The sequence below is a fragment of the Hippichthys cyanospilos genome, chromosome 10 (assembly GCF_059441005.1).
Source record: "Hippichthys cyanospilos isolate Australia breed blue-spotted pipefish chromosome 10, RoL_Hcya_1.0, whole genome shotgun sequence".
Taxonomy (NCBI): domain Eukaryota; kingdom Metazoa; phylum Chordata; class Actinopteri; order Syngnathiformes; family Syngnathidae; genus Hippichthys; species Hippichthys cyanospilos.
The window spans coordinates 13473984-13498530 of record NC_142378.1 but is presented as its reverse complement, the minus strand read 5'-3'; the positions used below and the strand labels follow the sequence as shown (position 1 = coordinate 13498530).

The following is a 24547-nucleotide window of genomic DNA, read 5'->3' as shown; positions in this document are numbered from 1 at the left end:
TTCCACTTCCTGTGCATCCGCCCAGTTGCGTCAGTCAACTTTACGCAGGCCTTGAAAGATCTGCTCCACCACCGTCCACTATGGTCACTTTCACAGTTGAGAAAGCACCCAACAGGATAAAGAATGCGATCTACATACGGATTTACAAAGAAAAAGCTCTCCACACCGACGATTGTCTTCTCCTTTGCTGATTGATTGGATGAACCCAAAAGCGTCTGTTTCGCCCTCTCTGTGCTGTTGTCATCGAGACAAAAAAGAGCAAATGCTTTCCTTTTACTGTGTACAATGTGTGTACAAATATATATTACTATTCTATCAATTGACTTAAAACCAATATCGTATGCACTCTCCCGTCGTAAATGAAATGTGCACTGAGTGTTATCCGCGCAAGCTTTCCACAAATGGAGATTGGTTTATTTCCTGAAGTTAAGAAAACTTTTTTTTTTGGAAATCGTACGACTTGGTAGTCACCGCACAAGCGCAGTTTGACCTTCCAGGGACTCTACAAAACAGGGGAGCGGAGATGCAACGCAGTATGTGGAATCCACAGGTTAACGTTTGCATCATCTGCCTGAATTGTTTTCTCTTCAACAGACTGAGTTCGACAGCATCTGGTACAGACAGTTTGTTTGGACCGCCTCTTGAAACAGCCCTCAAATTTAAAAGCTTTAGTGGTCGGGAACAGCTTCAAGAGCAAAGTTCCTTTGGTGTCTCTGAATGTAAGAATAACTAAAAAACATATTTGGTATTTTACTTAGACGTCTCTGCCTATTGTGTGGCCTGTTAACTGATGCTGTTTTTCCCTCGTTACATTAGATGCTGCCTTTTCATCAAACTCTTCCTCACCTGAGAACATTGAGGACTCAGGACTAGACTCACCATCTCTCCAGCCGTTTGGCCACTCTCCTGAGCCAGTGGGCTGGGCGGCGTGGCCTCCTGCTTCACAAAGCAAAGAACAAACACAAACACGAGGGCAAACTGCTGACCCTTTCCTCTCAGTCTTCCGTGACCCCTCCCCTGCTCAAAGTCCTCATCCACAAGATGACCCCGTGACCGCCTGGTCCATGGGCCCTTCCCGTTCTTCTCGAGTACACTCAGAAATGGACTCCTCTTCCACGCGCTTCCCTGCTTTCCAGCAGTCCTTCCCTTCATCGGAGAATGAGTCAACGGTGTGGAACTGCAGACACCTCCCCGAGGATCCCTTCTTTGCTGCTTTTGACAGGAATGTAACACAGGAAACCTTAAACCTGGCCGACGCCTGGCCAGGCCAGCCTCCACGCCCGACCAAGGAAGGCCGAAGGACTGAGGTGCAACGGGACCCTTTCTCCCTCCCCGCCGCTGACACCAAGGCTCTCCCGCCTCCCTCTTCCTCCTCTTCCTCATCCACCTCATCCAATCGTAAAAACAGGGACAGAAAACGCGACCGAAGCCTACCGCCGCCTGTTTGCTCGGATGACCCGTTTGCGATCACCATGATCGGCAGCCCCACCCACCAGTCATCAATGGGTGCAGCGGGAGAAACGATCCCTAAGAGCAGTGGTAGCAGCACCAACAATAGGCTAGCATTTGACAACAGCCCAGGATCTTTTGCTCAATCGCAGCCAAAGAAGGAACTTGTGCATTGGAATTCCGTACATAACCCGTTTAGCGAGGGCTCCTCTGGACAGTCAGGACAGCTGAGCAGTTCCAAACCGAGTGAAGGAGGATTTGGAAGAGGAGATTCTGTAGGAGAGAGGAAAAAACATCGATCATCAGAGAGCGAACCTCGCCGAAATGCTCCCCCACTCACAAGATACTCGGGTCCGCAGGAGGATCTTTGTTTCTCCACGGACAAAGACCAAGACTGCTTGGACATCAACACACCGCTGCCTTGCAGCAGCATCTCTCACGTGGGTATGGATTTCCTGCAGTTGTATCAAGACAATTTAAGCAAAGCTCCACTATTTTGAAAAAGGAGCTACGATTTTACATCAATAGGTACTTTTCTTTAATTGCATGATTGAGACTCATGAGCCTTTGTGTGTCTTTGTAAGGTACCAAACACAACTTTAGACACGAATCAGCTGATGTGGTCACAGCTGCTCTTTCCAGGGCAAACAGGACCAGGAGAACCTCAGGTCGAGTCAGCGGCGCTGACAGAGTAAGTGTGCAGCTTCTATTAAGGATCAGTGTTTTTCTTATATGCAGGAAAATGGCATTATTTATTTTCAGTTTTTTTTTGGTATTATTATTTGAGAAATGTATTTCACATTGCTCCACATATCTTACTTTTAACGGAATCTAATGAAATGCCATGTTAGGAATTCAGATTTTATAAAGCAACTATTGAGTTCATTAACATTGTCAGAGATGTATACGGGTAACAATGTTCATTGTTGCTACATGTACAACTTTATAAATGCTGGATTTTCTTCCATTGTGATCTAGAGTTACTGGCGCTATGTGTATCCTTCAAGTCCCACTAATGCGGAGCCTTTCTTTTCCTCTCGTTTTAGTCACGGTCGCTGTGCTCCTCGCCGTTGCCGGAGCCTAGCCCCTCCCTCACTTCCTCATCTTCCTCCAGCCCCAGCGAGTGGGGGCCTCAGTCCAGGGACATTGAATGGGGGCGACAGAACCGAGCCCCCAGCCCTGCCAGGATGGGACAAACCTCCCCTTTGCCCTACCCGCTCCAGGACCACCCACCAAGACAATGTAAGCTGCTGGCTTATTTAGCAGTGGTTTTCAAATGAGGTGGTATGTGAACGCACCCTAGGGGGTACCTGAAACTATTTAAAAAGCAGCATCTATGTTAAAACCCTTCAAAAATAACAATTCAACTATGCTAAAAGCGGTATTCAGTAGTTTCTTTGACACAAAAAACTTTATTGGAATAAAAAGGGGAAGACACTTTATTTTAATAATTCATAAGTTTGATCATTTTTATGTGTGCAAATCTTTATCTTCTCTTTATTTTTTATTTCCAAATAGTTCAAATAAACCTCGATTCAACCTTAAATAAAATCAGGCAACGTTGGCACAACACTCTGTTTTGGAGCTCCAAAAATATTTTTCAGATGACGATGATTACAATTCCTTCAATTCATCGAAACTTTTAATCACATGCGAATTGTTCATGTTTCTGAATGAAAGGTCCCCGGAATTTGATGTCTGCCTGTGCTTCTCCATCAAGCAGCACCTGTGCCACCTCTGCTTGAAAGGAGAGCTACTTTTAGGTGGTCTAAATGTTTGTTTACTTTTGGTCCCAAAATTGCAAGATGTGCGTACAATTGTGCACCTAATGAGGCAAAGCCAGGTCTGCCAAAATCCCAAACACGACAAGCTGAACCTGCGGCATCACAAAAATTTGGGATGCGCTACTCTTTAAGCATCCGGTAGTCCACTCTTTGTCACCAAGATGTCAGATGCGCTGGGGGAGTGGCTTGTCTGTGTGCTAGCACACCCAGAAATCCGCAATGGCGGTCTACCAAATTCCCAAATACGGAAACCTAGACGTGTGCCTGCAAGAAAATAAAGTTGCGCTGGTGTTTGGACCGAGCACACGTGTGCCCGTCTACCAAATTAGAGCCCTAAATGTGTCTTTTTTTTTTTTTTTCTTTTTCTCGCCAGTACACCTCTCCCGAGGCCCCAGTCCTCTTTCCCTCAGCACCCAAGAGGCTTGGCCCGTGGCAGCGGCCATCACCGAGTACATCAACGCTTACTTTAAGGGTGGACAGCACAATCAGTGAGTTTCTTATTGCTCTCATTAAAAAAGATGTGAATCTTCAATTTCTCTGCTAATTGACAATAAACAAAAACTTGTCGTTCCTCTAGGTGTCTTGTGAAAATCACAGGTGACCTGACCATGTCCTTTCCAGCAGGCATCACCCGCATTTTCACAGAAAACACCAACATCCCTGTACTCAGTTTCCGACTGGTCAACATTTCCAGAATAGATAACTTCTTACCTAATCAGAAGCTTCTCTTCAGGTCAGTTTGCGTTTTGTTTGATTTTTAATTACTGTATTTACCAGACTGAGCTCCTTTTTTCGGATGTGTTAAATCCCAGTTAAGTGGCTAATTTATGTTTTTTGGGGGGCTAATGAAATTCAAGCCACTCTATATTTTGGGCAAATTCCAATTCTTCACTTTACATCAGTTGTGCCTAACAACAAAAATTGTCTTTACACAGAAAAAAACCCTTACTGACCACAACGCATCCCGTTTATCAGCTCATAGACAAGTGTGATTTATAATATGCAGTTATATTTGTCTTTTTTTCCATTTAGTGGGTGCGGCTCGTTTCCAGGTGCACTCTCCAGTCGGCAGATTACAGTATTTGCATTCTGTCATACCATACTGCTCATGACAAGTGTCCATCTGTACACAGTGATCCGTCTCAGAGTGACCCGGATGCCCGAGACTTCTGGTTCAACATGCAGGCCCTGCAGGTCTACTTGCAGCGGGAAGCTGAACTCAATCCCCAGGCCTCTTACTACAACGTTGGACTGCTCAAGTATCAGGTCACTATCAACACTCAAATATTCCAATCATTTATGTTGCGTTATTATTGGCCACCGTGTTAGCATATTAAAATTAGGAACGTTGTTTTCATAAATTTGTTCCTCTCATACCTCTAGTAAATATGCCTGAACGCTATTTTTTTATTTTACCTAACCTCATAGAATAACGTTATATGGGTGTCACTATGAGAGAAACCGGTTAGATTTTAGTGATGAACAATGAACTACCTTTTAAAACGAACACTATTACTTCAAAAGTTCTGTTAAGAATCAGTTCTGGACGTATGTCATCAAAATACTAATGCCGTTGCGGATGTGCCTGCAGGTGTCATCTCAGGATCCCGCCCGGGCTCCACTTCTGCTTTCGGCGGAGTGCCAGCGCAGTGGCACAGTGACCCGGGTGTCTCTGGACTACCACTGCTGTCCCGTCACGGCGCCGTCCACTCAGCTCACCTCCGTCCAAGTGCTGCTGCAGTTGGACCACACTGCGGCCGACCTGCAGTGTCAGCCGCCCGCCTCCTGGTGAGCCAACGCCGAAAGGGAATGACAATTCAAAGGCAACGCCTCCTTTGGGGTGTCGCCGAGAGGATCACTGTCACAAATAGAGGCGTCATTGATGTGTGAATGCTGCGCTAATCAGTCTCTTATGCCTGACCAAAATCCAAAAGTTTTAGGTTTTGTATTGCCGTCATTGCCGTTGTGTTATGTAATTACACATCTAGAGCACCAGGTGGTGCAGTGGCGCTCTCATTGGCAAAGTCTGCGGTCTAAATTTTTCAATGCTGTCAACAATTTTTTTTTTTAATCAATTAATTAATGTTATACCTTTTCTTCAGGTTATACTAAAGATACTGGTGTTAAATTTCAGATCAATATACATGTCTTACTATTTACTCTTTTTTTCCAGCACTAAATTTTTTACTTACTCAAAAATGTTTCTAGTTTGAATAAGGGTTGATTTTTTTTTCAGTCACTTTACTCCAGATTCAGAATAAATTAAAACTTTTATAAATCTCCGTTAAAAGTAATTCAACATTTGCTGAAAGTTTGTTTGAATGGACTTTTTATTCTGTTAATGTTAAAAAGATACAATTTTAGTTACATTTATACAATTTTCATTGACAATGATCTCGTTTATAGTTACCACCATGCGTTAGGGGGCGTGGAACGTTTTCGCTTTGTTTTTGTGGGGGCCTTTGCTAAAAATACTTAAAGCACTGCTACAGTTGACCAAGGGGACAAGCAGGATATGGCCATTTCATTCCTCAATTAACCCGTTTACATTATCATGAGTTATATAATATTTGTCGCAAAAGTGATGACTTTGGAGAGCCGAGGATTCCGCCTGACGACAGCGAAATTTCACTTTCTATTTCTCACCTCATTAAAGTTGAGCCGGCCCATCTGCCCATTTAAACATGATATGTGGCTCTTGCGGTAGTGAAGAGCTGCCCCGCACCATAATGAGCGCATAATTCAATCTGGGATAAGGACAACATGCTGTGATGTGTCCTGCAGGCCTTAAATAGTTTGCCATTTCAGTTTGGTCCGGCGTTTGTTATTTGCATGGGCTCCGAAGGAAAGACAATTTTGACTTGAATGCCGACTTTGACGATGCCTGCCCGGTCAAAGAAATGAATTTCTGGCAACCGTGATGAGGAAGTGGCACAAACCCGGGTGCTATTGCGCTACTGTCAACATGTTGACCCTTAAGCGTGAGCATGTGGACATGCCGCAGCAACACGCTTGTTTTGACGGCTGCTCCAGCTGCTAAAAATAGCATCTGCAGGGGGTACTAACGGCGTCTTACTACGAGCGAGAGAAGGTCAAAAAGTCAGTCGGTGTTTTTGTGCCTCTGCAGGAACGCTGAGGAAAGGCGTCTGCTGTGGAAGCTCGCCAACCTCTCGCCCACCAACCACAGCAAAGGTCAGGACTGCTTTTCTCCTCTGATGTTGAACAAGGACAGAAACAAAGAGAGGGAAATTGAAAAGCATGACAGTTTCCCCATTGCCAATCCGCATTTTTTTTTTAAGTCTTTAGCTGGTTTCAAATTGCTCTCGTTATCTCGCATTTCCATTGCTGTTATTGTTTGCATCTTCTGCGCTTTATCCGGTGAGCATAAAAACCTGATGACAGCAGATCTCATCTGCTCAATGTCAACATTTCTCCCAGGCTCGGGGACCCTGTGTGCCAGCTGGCAGTGCTTGGAGGTCCCCCGCGGCCCCCCGCCCAGCCTGGCGGTTCAGTTTGTGGGCTCCGGGGCCTCAATGTCGGGCATGGACGTGGAACTGGTTGGCGGCCGCTATCGCATGTCGCTCGTCAAGAAAAGATTCGCCACAGGTGACTCAATCAATGATAAATTTGCTTTGCCGTCGATTTCCAGCAAAGGCTGCGTAAATTGCTTTCTAAGGCATGCTATTACTCACAAGATGTATAACCAATTGGATGAGCAATTTACCTTTTTGATATGCCCATAACTAATGAACAAGCTGATTTAAAGGGACAATCTGTAAGATTCAGACCATTTTTCATTAGAAAAAGAATAAGTTAAATGATTGTAAATGTAAAAAAAACTTGCAAATGAATGTGTTCTTAACGACCAACGGTATGTTTTAAATAAAATCGTCGGTCTATTTATCATGAAATTATATCACATGGGGGGTGGCACTCCTCCGGAAGCGGCCATGTTTGTTATAGCAAGAGACAACGGTAAATGCAGCACCTCCTGCTGTCGGTAATGTAAAACAGTTTAAATCTTACACATTGTCCCTTTAATATAAATTGCTAACATCTTGTTGAGTGACTTATTTTAATGGACGGTAGCTAACAAATGGGACCTATTTTGGGACTTTGTGTGCATGACAGGAAAGTACATGGCAGGCTGCACCTTGTGAACACTGACAGTGTGGAACATCGTTGGAGGTTCTGAGAAGGTTGCAGCCTGGATGCAACAGACATTGTCGAAGGACCACAAGCACTTAGTTGTGACAGTATCTGCTGCAATGGTTAGGACCAAGTCACTCTCTCATGTTTCATCTTTTTTGGGAGAAAGATTTCACTTATTTTGTCCCAATTTACTACAATCCCTGGCAAAATACATACTGTGTATACACATATACTGTGTGTGTGTGTGTGTGTGTGTGTGTGTGTGTGTGTGTTCACTGAATGTGTGTGTCACCTGTTTGAGAGGATGTGGTTCAGTTGTGTAATTTTGTTGGGGGTAAAAAAAATCAGATCACATCACACAAAACTAAAGTCATTCCATATGGCAGCTTTCTGGCTTTAAGAAACACAACAACATCACAACAATGTGGTCATAACAGGTGCGTTTTACCAAAGAAAGGCTATGGAAAAATTCCCCAAAAATTCTATTTGCAATATCTGCATCAGATTACATCTGCTCATTAGTCTGTGTTTAAACAAGAGTGGTATTATATTCGAGAGCTGTTGCCCCAAGTGGACTGTTGCGAATCATGGCTGCAACAATCTCAACTCAACGAGTGTAACTCATGCTATGTTACAAAGCATGTTGTAATCAATCACTGGGGAAAACTGGTCGACGGCTGTGAACAAACGGGAAGAAACTGCTTTCAAAAATGGGATTTACATCAGGAAAGCAAAGTGAAAGAAAACCACAACTGCTTCATGAAGCATCCTGAAGCTTCATTTTCCTATCAGTCAAAAAGTTTTTTCTAAAGTTCCTGTATTATGCACATTCAAATTTTTGAAGCTTGAGCATTGTTTACTGTTATTCCAATCAGAGAAATTGACATGTTCCTTACTTAGTTCCGTCACTAATTGAGTACCACACCCTACTGTCCTAGCACACTAAACACAGCAATCAGGAGTGCACTAGGACAACTTCATGAGTTAAGGGTGACAGGCGTCTTACTTTAGTTTGAAATGTAAGCACCAAAATAACTCGTATTTCAGAAAAAAAAGAAAGATACAGTATATAATCATATACAATTAATTTAATTTGAAGTGTTAAAAGGCACAACACAGGGTTTTAAAGTCTGAACGTTGCTAATTGAAACCACTTTAGTTTGTGTCTTGACTGTGATGATCTTTTTTTTTTCCCTTAAAAAAAAGAATGAACGTCTTCCAAGACTTGTTGCACAATTTTTGCCAGGGGTTGTCCTGGACTGCAAACTACACTCAACGTTACAGCTGACTGTGTACAGGGAAGCAACTGCTAAATAATAAGCTAAGCATATTTTATGCTGGAATTGAATTTTTAAGTGATGTAAAGAGTATGACATGATTAAACAGGGTCATTATTATAACTTCTTCCCTACCTTAAAAATGAGGGAAAAAAGCAATGTTTGGAAATACAATGTGATATTTGATAAAGAAAAAAAGTACACGTGCAAGTCTTTTTTTTTTTTTTTCTGCCAGTTTATTATTATTACACATTGTGACCAAGTACAAAATACAACTGAATTAAGCAGTTTACCAACCACCATGTGTTCTTGGGCTAGATAAAGAGGTGGTTTAAATACGCAAAATAAGGGTTCAGTATACTTATGAGGAACCAAATCTAGTTCCCCCCCAAAAAAATCATCCGAAGATCTAAAATATTCTCACACACCCAGAAATGAGCTTTCCAAACGCATGTGAAGGCAATTGACAGGGGCACATCTCAGAAAGCCTTAAATAAGTCAGTACAAGAGTTGAGGGGCTGAACTGAACTCAAGAATAGTTCACCTAACTAAGAACTGCTCCTCATACTTTGAACAAATGGATCTCACGCAAAAGCTAATCTGTTACAAAACTAGACGTTTTCTTCAAATACAATGAGCAAAATGAGGCCACGGAACACACCTTCTACATCATATAAAGATATAGTGAATATATAATTTAGTTAAATGGTAATCCTCTGCTAAGGCTCTCTGGAGTTGTAATGTGATCCCAAATTGGCTTGGGCTTCATCACGCTCAGGATGCTGGCTTGCTACGACAGGTCTCCAGTGGGCGGGGCCAACACAACCATTTGCACCGCATGGGATCAACCGACAACTCCATTACATCATCTGAGCCCACTGGAACACGCCCAGTAATCTAATGAGGTAAACCGCAGTAACTCGCCCTTCGGTTATCAAAAATGCAAGCAAGTGGAACTAGATCTGCTGTGAGGGTTTTTTCACCGTCCGGGTAAAGGTCCATGCAGTAGTTCGCTTTGTCCTCTAAGACAAGTCAGATGCACGACGAGAACTGTAAAATAGTATGGATGGGACGGGACACAAATGCCATGAGACGAGATTGCGGCCACAAGATTATGATGCCCAATATAAGTAAAGTTTCTTTTGGGTCAAACGACGGCAAGAAAATGAATCTAGCATGCAAATGTAAACAGGAGTTACTTTTGTTTGAGGCTCATTTTTCTACTGCCGCTGAAATAGTATAACAAAATGCACATTGGTTGGCGTTTTAATATTATTTTTTCGCTGCGTTGACAAAGTGTCTTTGTCTGATTTGCCACTACTTTATCATTCGTTCCTTCAACAAGAAAACCAAAAATACATTCCATTTAATAACGACCAATTTATCATTTATTTTCATGTCAACCTATTTTTTTTAAACTTAAATTTAAACAGATTTTTCGTAATGTGCGGGGACGAGAAATCTTGTGGCGTTCTAATTTCGTAAAATCCCATATGAGATCATGTCCCATCACCCCTAACTAGTAATGTAGTTTTCCATATGCAGTATTGCTAATTGGCAGACCTAGTTTCACATCGGCAGTTTGAATAACCCCACACACACAAACACACACGAATATCCCTGGCCAAGACACACATGCACGCGCACACACACACTACAATGGTTAAGTTGCTGAGGGTAAAGTCCTTTGGGTCCACCACTTGCATGTCTTTTTCATTTTGTGAGCTGCAAGGTGCAGCAGAGGCCACGAGGAGTACAAACACATACGCACGCTCACACCTCCACTTAAGCTTCGTGAAAGGTGGCCTGAATGAGGTTTGTCGACGATACATTCATTAGTGCGGTTGAGGCACAGCTGAGGGACAGGCTGACATCTTGAAGTGATGAATTCCGAGTTAGCAATCTAAGGCACTCAATGACACCATGGCACAGCTAGTTAAAGTAAAACGGAATAGAATTCAAAAAATACAACACATTAGCACCGCACGCACCATTAAAAAAAAAAAAAAAAAAAAAAAGGGACTGCACAAACTCATTCACAATTGCACAAAACAAAAAGAAAATCAGTTGAGATTGCTTCCGAGGAGGAAAAGAAAAAGGGCAGCGCTTTTAACGTTGTTAGGACTGACATCGCGGCCGTTGGACCTAGCGGACACAAATGTGTGGGGTTGGGGGGGGGCGGTGTCGGCCGGGCCGAGGACCACCGGCCTCACATCTCCTGCAGAGGGTGGCTCATTTCGATGCGCTCCCTTTTCACGGCCGGCTCACTCCGGGACGCGTCGCCGTCGCTGCCCAGGTCGCTCATCTCGTCTGAGAAGGACACGTCTGCTGGAGGGGAAAAGGCTTCGCTCAAATCACGTTCCATTTTGTCATAGTCATTTGGACTTTTAGTCATTGCCTATTAATTTTGTTTTTACCTTTTTCCATGAGTGATGGCATCATGGAGCTCAAATCGCTAAACTGAAATTCAATCAAAAGAAAAAATGAGGACAAGTGTAAAAGAAAGATGATTGACATTGGGGCTGGAGCAGAGTCTCCCTCACCTCCCCCATGACGGCGATGGGCGTCTCCCCGGTAGCCTGAGCCACGCGGTGCTCCACTAGATAAAACATGTACTCGTCATACAGCAGGCGGATCAGGTGGAAGGAACCAAAACTGGCCGCGCTGCGCAGAGTCAGGTCTCGAATCACCATGGAGCTGCGCAAAAATGAGTACGGGGTGTGTGTAAAATGACAGTGTGTTCTGTTGTGCGGGCAACAAATTCAAAACAAGTGAATACAGTATTTGCAAAGAAAAAAACAAAACAATCAAGCTTATGGGGGTGAACATTAAAGACATTGTTTTTGTGGTTTATTCAACTGAATGTAGGTCAAAGGGGATCTCCAGTACATCAACTAGACATCGCAACTGGAGTTGCGAAAGAAAAAGAGGTGCAACCAATAATTAATTGGCAACTATCAATCAACAATTATTTAGATAATTGATTAATCATTTGGAGTAGTTAATCTGAAACTGTCTAAATCTTTGGAGCCTCTCAGCAGTAAAAATTCAGTTTTTTGTAATAAGACATCCACCAGTTTTTATCCATCTCGAGTGGCCCTCCTCCACTTTCTGCGGAAGGAAAATTGCTCAACCAATAGGCTGAGCTTGCTAGTGTCACATGACCAAATGCATAAAAATGGGGAGCCCTGATTGGTCATTACCTAAGCCCTGAGCCACCGTGACGTCACTTACAGTAGGCACCCCCTGAGATGGATGCAAAGGGATGGATTTTGCTCCTCAATTGCTATTCCTCAAACACGACGGTGCTGCATAGAACATCATTTGAACAATATGACCATTGTCGTAACGCGGCTTACCTGTAGAAGGACCATTTGAGCAGAAACTGCCGCGCCGCCTTGGGGAAGCTGGGACTACCCTGGTGGGGCTTGAGGACCTGAGTGACCACATTGTCCAGCCAAGTGGCCCACTGGTCCAGAGAACTCTGCTGCTGTAGAGTGACTTTGAAATCCTGCTCCAGACGTTGCACCACGCTCTCGTCGCACTGGCACACCCACGACGCCTGCTCCTGGACGTTGGCGAAGTCCACCCGGTTGAGGTCGGAGAGCATCTGGTTGATCTGCGAGGTGTTCTGGAGGACGGCGCGTGCTGCCTGGGCCAGGTGGTTCAGGCTGGTGTAACGCCTCAGCGTCTGCGCAAAGGCACTGACCACTGCAACCTGCACGCACGGTTAGAACGACTTACAAACGGCCATCGGCTCAAATTAGACTCGACGGTCGGATAACCGTGATCAAGAAGGATTCAATTTACAGCTGTTTCCTCTGATCATGACAAAACTACGCACAAAGTAGTTGGGAATGGTTGTTTGTTTTTGTGTGCCCTGCAATTGGCTGGCAACCACTTCAGGGCGTCCCACGCCTAGCGAAGACAGCTGGGATATGCACCAGCACACCAGTGACCCTAGTGAGGATTAGCAGCTATAGAAAATAGATGGATAGTTTGTATACAGTTAGTTTTCCTTGTTTCTTCTGGAAATCCATTCAGGCTTCTTCTGATCTAAAATGGCTTCTTGGTAAGACTGTCAGTCTGTCAAGGGAACGTGAAAAAAAGTGGTTTTCCACTCACCTTGGTGCGGATGATTTCCTGAGGGAAGCTGGTCATGGCGTTAGTCAGCCATCCCTCCAGACTCTTGGCAAAGTTCCTGATGGCCTGAGTGAGAGTGCCTACAAGGAAAACAACAAGTTGAATTCTGCTTTTTTCATTGCCAGTTTGAGCAAAGCTACAGTAACAGACAGAAAGAAACATCTGAATTTCTTGTGAAAATGAAGACCGAGTAGCTGAGGAGACTATACTAACTGGGAACAGGGCGCAGAACATCCGGGATGAGGATCTCTACCAAGGCCTGGTAGAGGATGTGATCACAGCTTCTCATCCATAGTCGCACTGGTTCATATTTACAAAGATTCACCATCTTTTCCCTGGGCAGCACACCTTCCAGTTCATCATCACTGCAAAACATGACAATCAAAACCTGACAAAACATGTGGTCACTTTTTTTTTTTTTTTTAACTCCCGCTGTAGCTCAGAGCTCTACACATTCCAAATCAGATCTTGAACATTTGTCATGCTTTTCAAAACACCTGCGAAAGCTGCCATTTGATATTCCATCTATTCCATCTATTATCGCTCAAGTTTAGCCTAGCACATAAATGCAGACAACATCCAAGCTTCGACTGCAGCCACAGCTAACAATAGCAACCAAGATGCTAACGCAGTGAAGCATAAGACACATCTTTAACAAAAACTCGAGAAAACCCCACGTTTGAGTAGACAGCATTGATTATTTTAATTTAATGTCAAATTCTATTTATTTGGCGATTCATCATCAAAAACAGCACCATTCATCCAGAGGGTCTAAAATAAAGGTTGCAGCAAGCACTTTGGCCTACTCTCAAATATAGCAGGAGGTCAAAGGTTATTAGATCTGTTAAAGAAAAACTGAAGCCACTTTTTTGTTATTGTACATCAATTAGAGGTCTCAAAGTTAAAGTGTTAACTAAGGAGATAATTGTATATTTTATAAATAGTAAAAAAAAACAACAAAAAAAACTCCCTAATTCAGTTCTATTTAAGTCCCTTGGCAGCTGAACTTGAGATTTTTCTTCCAAAAATAAGTGTGCCCCGGCTCAAAAAAGTTTGAAAAACCGATCTGAAGTATTTATGTCTTGTTCTTCCTGTGTGAGCTCTGACCTGTTGGGAATTGCGCTGCTCTCGTCACTAGATGCCGCTGTTGAGTACCAAAAGGTCTGCCAGAGTTTCTCAATGTAGTGAAACTGGAGGTTCATCACCACGTCCAGTGTGGCCTGCAGGAAGGGAGGAGGAATACGCAGGGAGGGGAGTAGGAAGAGGGAGTGAGGGCGGAGAAACATTGAGAGTGGAACCATGGCAACCAGACACACAACACAGATCCTGCAGGCAGCTCCCGCTCACTGTGGGCCCCGGCTGGTTCCTTTGCGAGCCAGCGGGAACGCAGCACATCAATCATGGGCACCATCCCCAAAGGTCACATCTAGGTTTCATCCCCGCTTCAAATTTGAGCTGCATTTCCACACATTCCTTTGCCGCCGGCGATGAGCTGACGTCGGCTCATTGGTGTCACTTTCCCAACATGCTGTACGCGTGCATCTTAAACCCAGAAATGAACAGGAAGTAGTGTAGTCGTAGTAGGTTGGTTACCTTATAACTTCAACGGGACATGCAAAAGTCGTCTTTTTGCTGAGATGTTATAATACCACAGCCTAGCTTGTGTTAAGACATTGGCAAAAGTCAAATACTGACTCTCTCGCCCCTAACCCCACCCCCCCTCTGTCTCCCTCACCCTCTGTCAGTCACCTCTCTCTCTATCTTTTTAACTGTTTTTTCTCACTTTCTCTCTCTTTTCTCCTTTCTCTTTGCTCTGCTCGTTCTCTCTTGGCTCTCTCCTCTCTCCCTCTTACTTTTACTCTTTTCTCTCCCTTCTCCTTTCTCTTTCTCTCGCTCTTCTCTCTCCTCTCCATCTTTTCTCTCTCTCCCTCTCCCCCTTCTCGCTCTCTTCATGTGTGTGCCTGCTAGATCCGGCGGATCTTTTTACACAGCAGTGTAGGCTTCGATCACAAGCTATGTTTTCGACTCTACTTGGCTGTCACCATGGCAACCTTGTTTATGGTTGCCCCCAGCAACAGGTCAAACACAGAACTCCAAAACAAAAAGGAGAATTCCCCACCCCCCTTTTGAACACGCGCGCAGTTTTTGGCCTCGCAGGAAAAACAGCATGCTTTAAAAAGAAAAAAAACAGATTGAGGAGAAAGTAGACAGAATTTGTAGCGTGGCATAAATCCTAATGTAAGTCAAAGTGTTCACGCTTCAATGCATTTCACTGACCAGCTGCAGTCAATCTGTCTCCTCCACGTGCAGGGGAAAAAAAAACAAAAAAAAAACGCAATATGATTTCACATGAGCATTTATAGCGAGAGGAACTTTCAAGGCAGATAAGGGGGAGCCTCTGCTAATGAGATAACAGGTCATGGTTGGCTCCAAATGAAGGAAACCAAGTCAGCAGCGGGAACGCTAAACACAAGGAGCGGCGCGAGAGTGGCAGACAAAGGCGGAAGGGCCCGAGCCCGTCCCTAGACAAGACAACACAAAGGCCCGCGGGGAGGCCACCACAAAGACACCGAGATGTCCAGCCAGCGCTCAGAAAGGTTAATTGGCATGTCTTGAAAGCCGCTCGCGGATGAAAAGAAGGCTGGAACAAAGGGAGCGTGGGGAGGATGGACAAGGGAGGCCGGCGATAATGCGATAAAGCACTTGGCTGCTTTAATCACACAAGCGCCTGTCTGTTAAACATCCTGATTGTCATTTTTTTCTTATTATTTCCCTTTTCATCCTATGGTGGAAGATAATTCATGACTGACGCACTCAAGTGAATTATAACAGAGCAAGCACCTGGATATGGATTGCTATGCCGTTTAAGAAGACTAAATCAATTAGTAGGGTGGATAAAAAACTAACTTTACTGTTCTATTTTAACGTAATAAAAAAAAAAAAAAGTCAAGAAATATATCTGTCATGATTATTACACAGTAACGACCCTCTCCGCATCATTTAAATCATAAGGCATCCCTCCTCTACCCTAGGTGACTAAAACGTAAAACAGGCCTGCACATTTTGGAATATAGATTTATCTGTGTTCACACAGATTTACCATGTTAATTATAGCTTTTCAGAATACAGCCACTGGCCACGTTTTGATGTATTCTTGAGGCTAGATCACTTCTGTACTTTGTTTAATAAAATGAAAACAATAGAAATGTGTTATAAATCTGCGGTTAACACTGACTAACGTGTTATTTGAACCAAGCATTTATTTAAACATAAAAGTGTCAAATCGGCAGTGCCAAAAAAAATGCCATAAAGCCTGTCCTCTCTGAATCAGACTCATATATTGAAGGGGGCAAATATAATAAGCGGGAAGAGTAAAAATTGACATTGCATTTATCATGAGTCAAATATCCCACTGCTACTTAGGAATGGATAAGATCAAGAATACGCCACTGTGCATTGAGCAAAATAGAGTACCTTTAACCTTATATTATGTACTCTAGCTCTAATTGAGATTTTAAACGGTCATCTGTTTGCACAGCAGACCTGACAACGTAATCCCATTCTGAGATACAATCAGCAATCACAAAAACAAATAGAAACTACGAGTATATCAGAAGAGTTCAAACGGTCCATATAATAATGAGTTGTGGAGTACTTTTATGACTTGAAGACACTTGATGGAGGGCATTTATATGTCAACAATTTATTCTTTTATGAGCTGAGTATATGTAAGCATGTGCAATTACAATCCAAACAAGGTTCAATTTGCGTGGAAGCCAAGGGCTCAAAAGAGCGCCTGAGCCCGAATCCATCAAATAGCCCTTATGACTCGAGAGGTTATTACGTAATCGTATGACCTACCTCGCAGTGGTCTCTGTAGAGAGTCTGCAGCTTCTTGATGTCGTTCATACTGATGCGCTCCGGCAGAGGCTGCGTGCCCAGGTCAGGGGAGGGAAACTCAGGCAAGCTGTGGGCTGTGTCTGCATCAAGAACACACGTCATCACTCCTTTGTCACTTGCACAGGGACACTTTCAACATGCAGACAGAATATAAGTCAAATATTCCACTGATGCGAATGCATGTGCACGTGGAGATGCCAATGCTCACGCGCTGACCTATGTACTGCTGATGGTGCTGGCTCTGAGCGGCAACAGATTGTTCCGGAGTGTTGTTACAGTGGGAGTTCACACACAGGTTGTCGGGCATTCCGTCCACCTTCTGCAGAGGTTTGAACCTAGCAACAAGCAGCATATTGATATTTACGATGAAAGCAAAACAAAGGGGGAAAAACAGGGCTGGGCAAGAAATCAAATTAATTGGATCCATTCTTTGCTTTTAAAAATAGACAATTTAAAAATGAGCTAAATCATGAAGATGATGTTTTGCAGAAATTGCAGAAAAGTGGTTTATAAGATGTTTTTTTACGACGGCTACTAATCGCTTGCATTCAAGCAAGTTATGCACAAGACATGAATGCTAATTTTGTGTTAAAATGGATATAAAATCTATACAATTTTGGGCAACATTTGACATAAAATAAACCTTCTATAAAATATAAACTAAAACAAAATATAACCTATAAATAAATGTTTGTTGAATTTACTACTTTGATTAAAATCAATTAAGATCATAATCATGCAGAATGAGTGAGGAGGGGAGGCCTTGGCCATATCGCGTAGCCTTGGACAAAAGTCATACTAAAGTTTTAAAGATTTTAAAAACCAAACGTCTGGTCACAACAAAAAACAACAAACTACTGTATAATGAAAAAAAAAAATTGTAACCAGAACTTAGAACGGTAAACAGCTCAAGCCTGAGATTAGAGATGACAGAAACCCCACATAAAAATGACACATAATCACCGATTAAAATTAACCAGACACTGTAGCCCGAGGAGCTTCCTAGACAAAGAAGGATGGCTTAAGGGGAGATGAAGGGTTAAGAATGGTGACCTTTGTTTCTGGTGGACAGGCTGCTGCCTCATGGCCATGTACTGGGTGTCCTCTTGCAGCCGGTTCAGCGGAGAGTCTGGCTTTACCCGGATGCCATAATAATGATACTTGGAGTTGCCTCTGGAAGATTCAAAAGCCCGAAAGCATGTCATCAGAATAATCATGGTCATTAGCATGTCACCAGCGCCTATAAGCTTCGTCATACTCGTTACATCGCTAATAGCTACTTGATTACTGTTATCGGGATCTTGGGCGCCGCGGGGGGGCAGAAAAACTCCTAAGTTAGTCGTACCTGGTTCCGAGGCGGCGCGTCCTGAGGCCCATGAAGACGGAACGAATGAGCTTGCCAAAGGAGGCGGCGTTGACCGGATCCAGTTTCTGCTCCTGGCAATGCCGCAAGTAATGGTTATAGAGCGAGCAGCGCGGCAGGCTCACACCCTCCGCGGTCTCGTAGTTGTCCAGCAGCCACTGGAGCTAAATGTACGAGAGAAAAATGGCAATCAGCTGATGGAGCAGTTCTGCAACGTTCAGGAAGAGTGAATCTTATCATTTCACAACGTAGGCAAGACACAGCAACAGAAACCATTTATTTAACAGTGGAAAAAAACACAGGCACCTGCCTTGGCCGTTTTCATTCAACATTACACAAGCGTCTGCACCCGTTATGTCACTGGTTAAGTTGATTCGAATTCAAAGGCCTACGCGCAGACATAGACTCGGGAGTCAGATCATCTGCCGTCATGATGACTTGAATGAGCATCATTGTCATAGGGAGCCATCTAACCTCTAACTAAAGTCGTCAGAAATTCTCATGACGAGAATTAGCTATGTTCTATGCAGCCTAAACATGGTATTCTCATTAAAATGGTGTTTGTGTGAAATGAAACTAAGTGATATTCTGTTTATTTAGCCATTTTCAACAGGAAACAAAGTTAGCATTTTGTCCATAATGTGTTAAGCATTTTTTGTACAATACTGTACATTTAAAAAGACATTTTGCCACTTTCTGTCAATTTAAAATGACATCCCATCTGATCAGGGCTCAATCATGGCTCAGCTTGCAAACATCGCATGGTCAAACCCGGAAAGCGGGTGATATGATTGGTCATGCCTGAGTCTGGAACAAATGGATGTCATTTTCTATCAACAGTAAAATATATACTTTTAAAAGGTATTTATCCTACATGAAAAATAATTTCTTCAAATAAATTATCTAAAAATATGAACTTTTTACTGCTGAAAATGGTTTAGGATCCCTTTTAGGATCCCAGTTAAATTGACCCGTTTGTTATCCATCCCAGAGAGCAGCCGAGAGCCCCCCCCCAACTTAGAAATCAGCCAATTAATATAAAAAGTATAATGATAAAATACTATTTGTTCCGTCCCTATGCAATTGGTGTCAATCGTAAGCGGACTTTCACAGTTCAGGGGCCAACCTGATGATACCTATTACCCGAGAACAGCAGGGGGTCAACTCTAAATATATTTTTTTAATGTTTTAGTACAAAAACAAACTTTTTCAGGTGAGAGACTGTATTGCATGGTATGATTAATTAGTTATAAAGACACTAATATTGTCATATGTATTTGTGTTACTGGTAATTGAGTGGGTGTCATAAATCACTGATTGATGTAAACAACTCCTGCAAATATTTAGAGTACATACGGTACTAATAGTAAAGGTAAAAATTTGGCCAAATTATTTCTGATGTTTGAAAAAGTCATAATCGGACGATTTAATAAACCAAGCCAATTAATCGGGCCTTAACACTTTGATGCGCTTTGAGCTTTCCACATCACAAAACTACATTTTGCTTTTGTGATTTGTCTGTGAAAGCACAGATTCATCAACTCAATGGAGCGCTTCCATTTCATCATCAGCTAGATGTGTCCAATTTTTTTAAGCATGCTTCACCATAAAGCGCAAGGGAGGGCTGTTTCAAGGCAGCGTGTATCATTAGTTCACATCAAAAACTAATGTTTAACAGATATGTACATACAGTAAATCCATGCAGAGGACAGTATAACACATTTTTGAAAGTGAGAGCAATTGAAAGCAGAACAGGGATGAATAATTTTGAGACAATGGACGCATGTCAGTGGGAAAGTGCTGTGTCAGTCAAGCTATAGTAGTCGGCGGTGTGTTCATCTTTACAAATGCAAGTAAAAACACACCGCCTAAAGGATCAACCAAAGATTTCACCCCCCTCACAAATTCTCATGATGGCCTTTTCAAAGAAACTTCCAGATGGACTTACATGGCTGTTGAGCAGGCTGCTTTTGTGACTTGCAATTCCTTCAGACTTTTGGAGGTTTTCAATCGCCATTTCAAGCTAAAGAAATAAGGAGCATGCAAAAAAAAAAAAAAAAAAGTTGGACAAAGTAGGGGGAGGAGGAGGCAAAAGAGAAAGGTAAAAAAAAAAAAAAAAGTCAGGAATGAGCAGAAGTACATTAAAACACACAAAAAAGGATAAGGAAATAAGACTGTTAGCAAGCAGCCAGATTTTGCATTTCCATTCAAATCAGTCAGTGTTGCCGCCAAAACCATTATTGCCACACAAAAGCATGCAAATCAAGGGACCTGGAGTTTAGTTAGGTCTGGCTGGCAGTCAGAAACTCTAATGTATGCAAATAGGACCCACAAATAGGGGCACAGGTCACGTCAAGCTCAGAGACAATAGGTCAGCAGTGCCACCCCTAAGTAGCACAATTTACCAAACAATGCCTTTGGAACACAAAAACTCTGACGACCGACCCCGAATACACTGACACACTGTATGGAACTATTTGCGGAGTGCATTAAGTGATTTTATCTTTCATTGGTAAAGTGATAGGGACAATTATTTGAGCTAGAGGAGAAAATCAAGTCCCAAAGAAAAGATGTGCGACCGCAGCCAACTGGAGGCGTAGAAGAAAAAGAAAAAAAAAAGAAGAGGCAAGGTTCCAAGCCCGAAGAATGCTCCCGAGGGCTCCTGGCCAAATGGTAATGAGCCCCAGGGGTTGCTTTGTTTTGCAGGGCGTTCAAGTGCCTGTGAAAACCTCTAAAACGAGGCACGGCTGAATTATTCAAGCCGGTGTCCCCATTTTACAAGCTATCTTGCTCCCGTTCCACTGAGGAACCGGCCGAGATAGCCTGGCTATAGCCTCGGTAACCTTTGCCACCGTTGGTACTGTGTGTTGCTACGCCTAGCTGTCCCGATCAAACAGAGGAGTTTCTGCGCATCTTCGGTGTGGTTTCGTGGCTGTTTAAGCGGTCAAGATTGTGGCTGAAATGTGTCACAAAATTATGGGGTGACGCATTAGCTATTCCGATGCCAATTCCCTCATGCTCACCTTGTAATTTGCTGGAATACCAGCAAAAGCCTTAGTTTTTCATGTTATTATTACCACACTGGTATGGAAAGAGTGCTTAAAAAAAGATGGCTATTTGTTGCTCACCATGGCTGAAGATGAACGAGAGGAGTGTGATATATGGTTGCGACTTCCTTCCATGTTTCCTCCATGGATCAAATAGGTGCTGCCGCTGGAGATGATGTGGCTGCTGCTTACGTCCATGGCAATGCCCACCATGCTATGAGGTGGCACCCCACCGCTGGCAGAGGACACCACGGTGGCCACGTGAGCTCCGCCGGCCTGCGAGTCAAAGTAGGACCCCCCGCTGCTCTGACCGTACAACTGCGCCTCCGGGTTGTAGTAGGCCGTGCGACTGTGAGGAATCACATGCAGCAAACACATCAACTCACAATAGTGACCTAACATTTGTTTTCCACTCAAGGCAAAGAAGTAACTGAGAGGTTCAAAACACTGACAATCATGTACATATGTGACCGGCTCTGACACAAGGGTCCTCGTGTACACTTTTTCATACAGTGCAGGCCAAAGTTTTGGATACACATTCTAATTCCATTTCTTTAGGTAATGACGGACCCTTGTTTTTATTTAGTTAACTAATCGGATCTTGGCATGTTCGCAGTTGTCCTAGCGGGCGGTGTATTAAAGTGACTTGTGCACAACACAACTGATGGTCTCAAACCAATTGGTAAAGCGACTAAATTGTTGATTCATGACAAATGTGTTGATTCATAGTTTTGAGGCATCCATTGTCAATCTACAATATTAATATTCATGAAAATGAAGAAAACACTGGACTCTACTTGGCTAAAAACACATTAGCAAAGATGTGCATTGTCTATTACTGTAATCCCTTACTTTCATACACTTAAACTAAAATGTTAATCTTTTGGCTGGTGAGAAATGAAAATAGAGACCTTAAAGGGACGGTGTGTAAGATTTAGACCATTTTTGAGTCAAAATGAATCAATTAAATGATTGTGAATTTCAAAAACTTGAAAATGAATGTGTTCTTAATGACCAATGGTATGTTTTAAATATAATCCTAGGTCTAGTCATCATTATATTATATTACATGGAGGGTGGCACTTCTCCGGAGGCGGCCATGTTTGTTATAGCTACGGACAATGGTAAAGGCAGCACCCACAGCCCCTCCTGCTATCTGTAATGAAAAACGCTTTAAATCTTACACACTATCCCTTTAGGGAAGATGTTTTTCAGAGAAATATCAAAATCAACATTTTTTGTCCACACAGTCTTTATTTGGTCATTTAACATAAAACATTACCTGCTGACGTGCAGACTTTATTGTTTTATTTTATTTTTTATTAGATCGGGTCACATATGTCTAGCTGTTATTTTAGTTAGAAGTGGAACAGTAATGCTGTAAATGTGATGTGACACAACAATGCTTACATTGTTCCATTAGTGTAAACAGCCTCTCCACCTTCCCCTACATAGTGCACCTGGGATGGATACACATGCTGTGACTGTTGGACCTACAAAGAATGAACACAAATTCAAAGCAGGGAAATTTGAAAGAAAACAAAAACACTGCAGAAAGCGTCAACCACCTGTTGTGTGCTTCTCACCCGTTATAATAACAATCAGGAGAAAAAAAAGTATGTTTACCATTTTTATTGAATTAATAGTCAGTGATCAAAAACAACCAGATTGGGTTTCTTAAAGGAAAGTGTCAACATAGACGACAAAATTGAAATGCAAAAAGAAACAGATGTTATTTCAATTGAAATGGATTGTAAACTTCAAAATTTAGACATTTCAATATTTGAAATGCCTTTTCACAAACTCATGCTCATGTCTTCAAAAATTAATGAGATATTTATATTTCAATTGTGCATATAATTCCCCTTAAAATGGTACTGTACATAATATGTGGAAGTAGCTCAGAAAACAAAGTACCTAGTTTTAATAAGAACGCATTTTAAGTTTTTAGTGCTCACCACCTACTAATCCTTATTTTCATACACTTTGATTAACAATTTGAACCTTTTGGCTGCTGGGAAATGAAAGTCTAGACTGGAGGTTGTTTTTGTAACTCTGCCAAATTGGACAGCTCTGTTGAAAGTTTGTATTTGTCAATAACTCAAACCTCATCTCTGCGACATGCGCCTGCTTTTGTGAAAACAAATCACATTTTGTCTATAGTAATTTGAAACCTAGATTATTTTTTATATGCAAATAATACCTTTAACACTGCCTTGGTCCCGTGGGGTGTTTGGACAACCATAATTTCTATTTTATAAATGAAAAATTACCAAAGTTACCAAATCACTTTTAACATCTTTTTCTGCTCAAAAATGTTAATTACATTTAGAACCCCTTTAAAAAAAAATGTTATTTGCCCCATCCCAAATCCCCAACCGCAACCAAAGCAGCTGCCCAATTGATGTCCAAACAGTGACCGTGATACTGAAAAGACAAAGAATGGTATTTGTCCCCTCATAGGCAGAAGAAGAAACGGTAAGGCAAGTCAAACGGCATTCATGCAAGTAGCTCTTCTGGGAAATATTCAGGCACTGTTGTGTGAAAAGGTAGAAAACAGCATGAATGTACGCCATCGTGTGCAAAAATGTGTGGCTAAGTCCATTGGAATCTCAGTGTAGTGTGGACAAAAAAAAACGTTAAAAAGGTGACAGCTATAGAATTATGCAGCCAGCATGCCAAGATCCTCGTCATACAACAAGTATCCCAACTGAATCCCGTGAACCAACGAAGAGTATTTAACAAGAGCAGCGGTGCAAAGACACAGGCAGTGAGCCAGGTTCCAGCCAGAAAACGACGCTTGTGAGCAGAGAAAGCTAGAGCAAGTATTCAGCTTTCATTCAGCAGCTTTCAGTTAATGATTGAATGCTAGGCCATTATCAGAACAATATATGTGCTCAATGTGTATTCCTGTCAGTTATTGTTTAACTTTAATGAAAATTCTGACCCCAATGTGATATAAACAACACTTTGTCGACACCCTTTGCACATATATGTAATAGTAATGCTCTTGTGGCTTTGCTTATGAGGTAAGTAAGGCTCAGTTTCAGAAGCTTAACAACTATAATCACAGCACTGTATATGTATGTCCAGTACTGTGTACCTGTGGAGGCACCTGTTGGGCCCTGGATACTGAAAGCTGCTGTATTTGTCCTCCTTTCTGAACTGAGCCTGTGGCTTGTACCAGGGCTCTCTGTGTAGATACAAGACATATATCTCCATTACAAAGGTATGCATGTATGACGCGCGGCCATATTACCGCCAACAGATTCCGTTCCTTAAAAATATGTGTTGACAGATGTCCCTTATGCAAACAGCTGAGATGGATGCGTTAATGTCAATGAGCAGTACATAATCATCTTACGCTCCTTCAGCCATTCACTCTCTCATTCACTACCATCGATGACGATCGACGTCAAAAATCCCCTTTTA

General features: G+C 42.6%; 2 protein-coding genes across 7 annotated transcripts in view; one reads left to right on the top strand and one right to left on the bottom strand.

Moving 5' to 3' along the window:
• Positions 1–8872, top strand: part of fcho1 (FCH and mu domain containing endocytic adaptor 1) — a 31627-nt gene extending 22755 nt beyond the window's left edge. For all 3 annotated transcript variants that reach the window (XM_088425491.1, XM_088425490.1, XM_088425492.1), the window contains 11 exons: positions 595–719; positions 817–1893; positions 2034–2140; positions 2496–2691; positions 3607–3721; positions 3811–3966; positions 4367–4499; positions 4825–5021; positions 6361–6425; positions 6672–6839; positions 7365–8872. In XM_088425491.1, the coding sequence (XP_088281617.1) occupies positions 595–719; positions 817–1893; positions 2034–2140; positions 2496–2691; positions 3607–3721; positions 3811–3966; positions 4367–4499; positions 4825–5021; positions 6361–6425; positions 6672–6839; positions 7365–7393 (2368 nt within the window). In that variant the 3' untranslated portion in view covers positions 7394–8872. The remainder of the gene's footprint in view (positions 1–594; positions 720–816; positions 1894–2033; positions 2141–2495; positions 2692–3606; positions 3722–3810; positions 3967–4366; positions 4500–4824; positions 5022–6360; positions 6426–6671; positions 6840–7364) is intronic.
• A 16-nt stretch (positions 8873–8888) lies between these two features.
• Positions 8889–24547, bottom strand: part of rfx2 (regulatory factor X, 2 (influences HLA class II expression)) — a 30344-nt gene continuing 14685 nt past the window's right edge. The window contains exons 3-17 of one of the 4 annotated variants that reach the window (XM_088425486.1): positions 24219–24308; positions 22526–22608; positions 21197–21464; positions 20017–20091; positions 18051–18232; positions 17759–17878; positions 16922–17040; positions 16667–16785; positions 13913–14025; positions 13019–13170; positions 12788–12885; positions 12022–12380; positions 11206–11359; positions 11080–11122; positions 8889–10990 (exon numbers count right to left, since the gene is read on the bottom strand). In XM_088425486.1, coding sequence (XP_088281612.1) covers positions 10872–10990; positions 11080–11122; positions 11206–11359; positions 12022–12380; positions 12788–12885; positions 13019–13170; positions 13913–14025; positions 16667–16785; positions 16922–17040; positions 17759–17878; positions 18051–18232; positions 20017–20091; positions 21197–21464; positions 22526–22608; positions 24219–24308 — 2094 coding nt within the window. In that variant the 3' untranslated portion in view covers positions 8889–10871. The remainder of the gene's footprint in view (positions 10991–11079; positions 11123–11205; positions 11360–12021; positions 12381–12787; positions 12886–13018; positions 13171–13912; positions 14026–16666; positions 16786–16921; positions 17041–17758; positions 17879–18050; positions 18233–20016; positions 20092–21196; positions 21465–22525; positions 22609–24218; positions 24309–24547) is intronic. The other 3 variants (XM_088425487.1, XM_088425488.1, XM_088425489.1) reach the window with 3 other exon arrangements.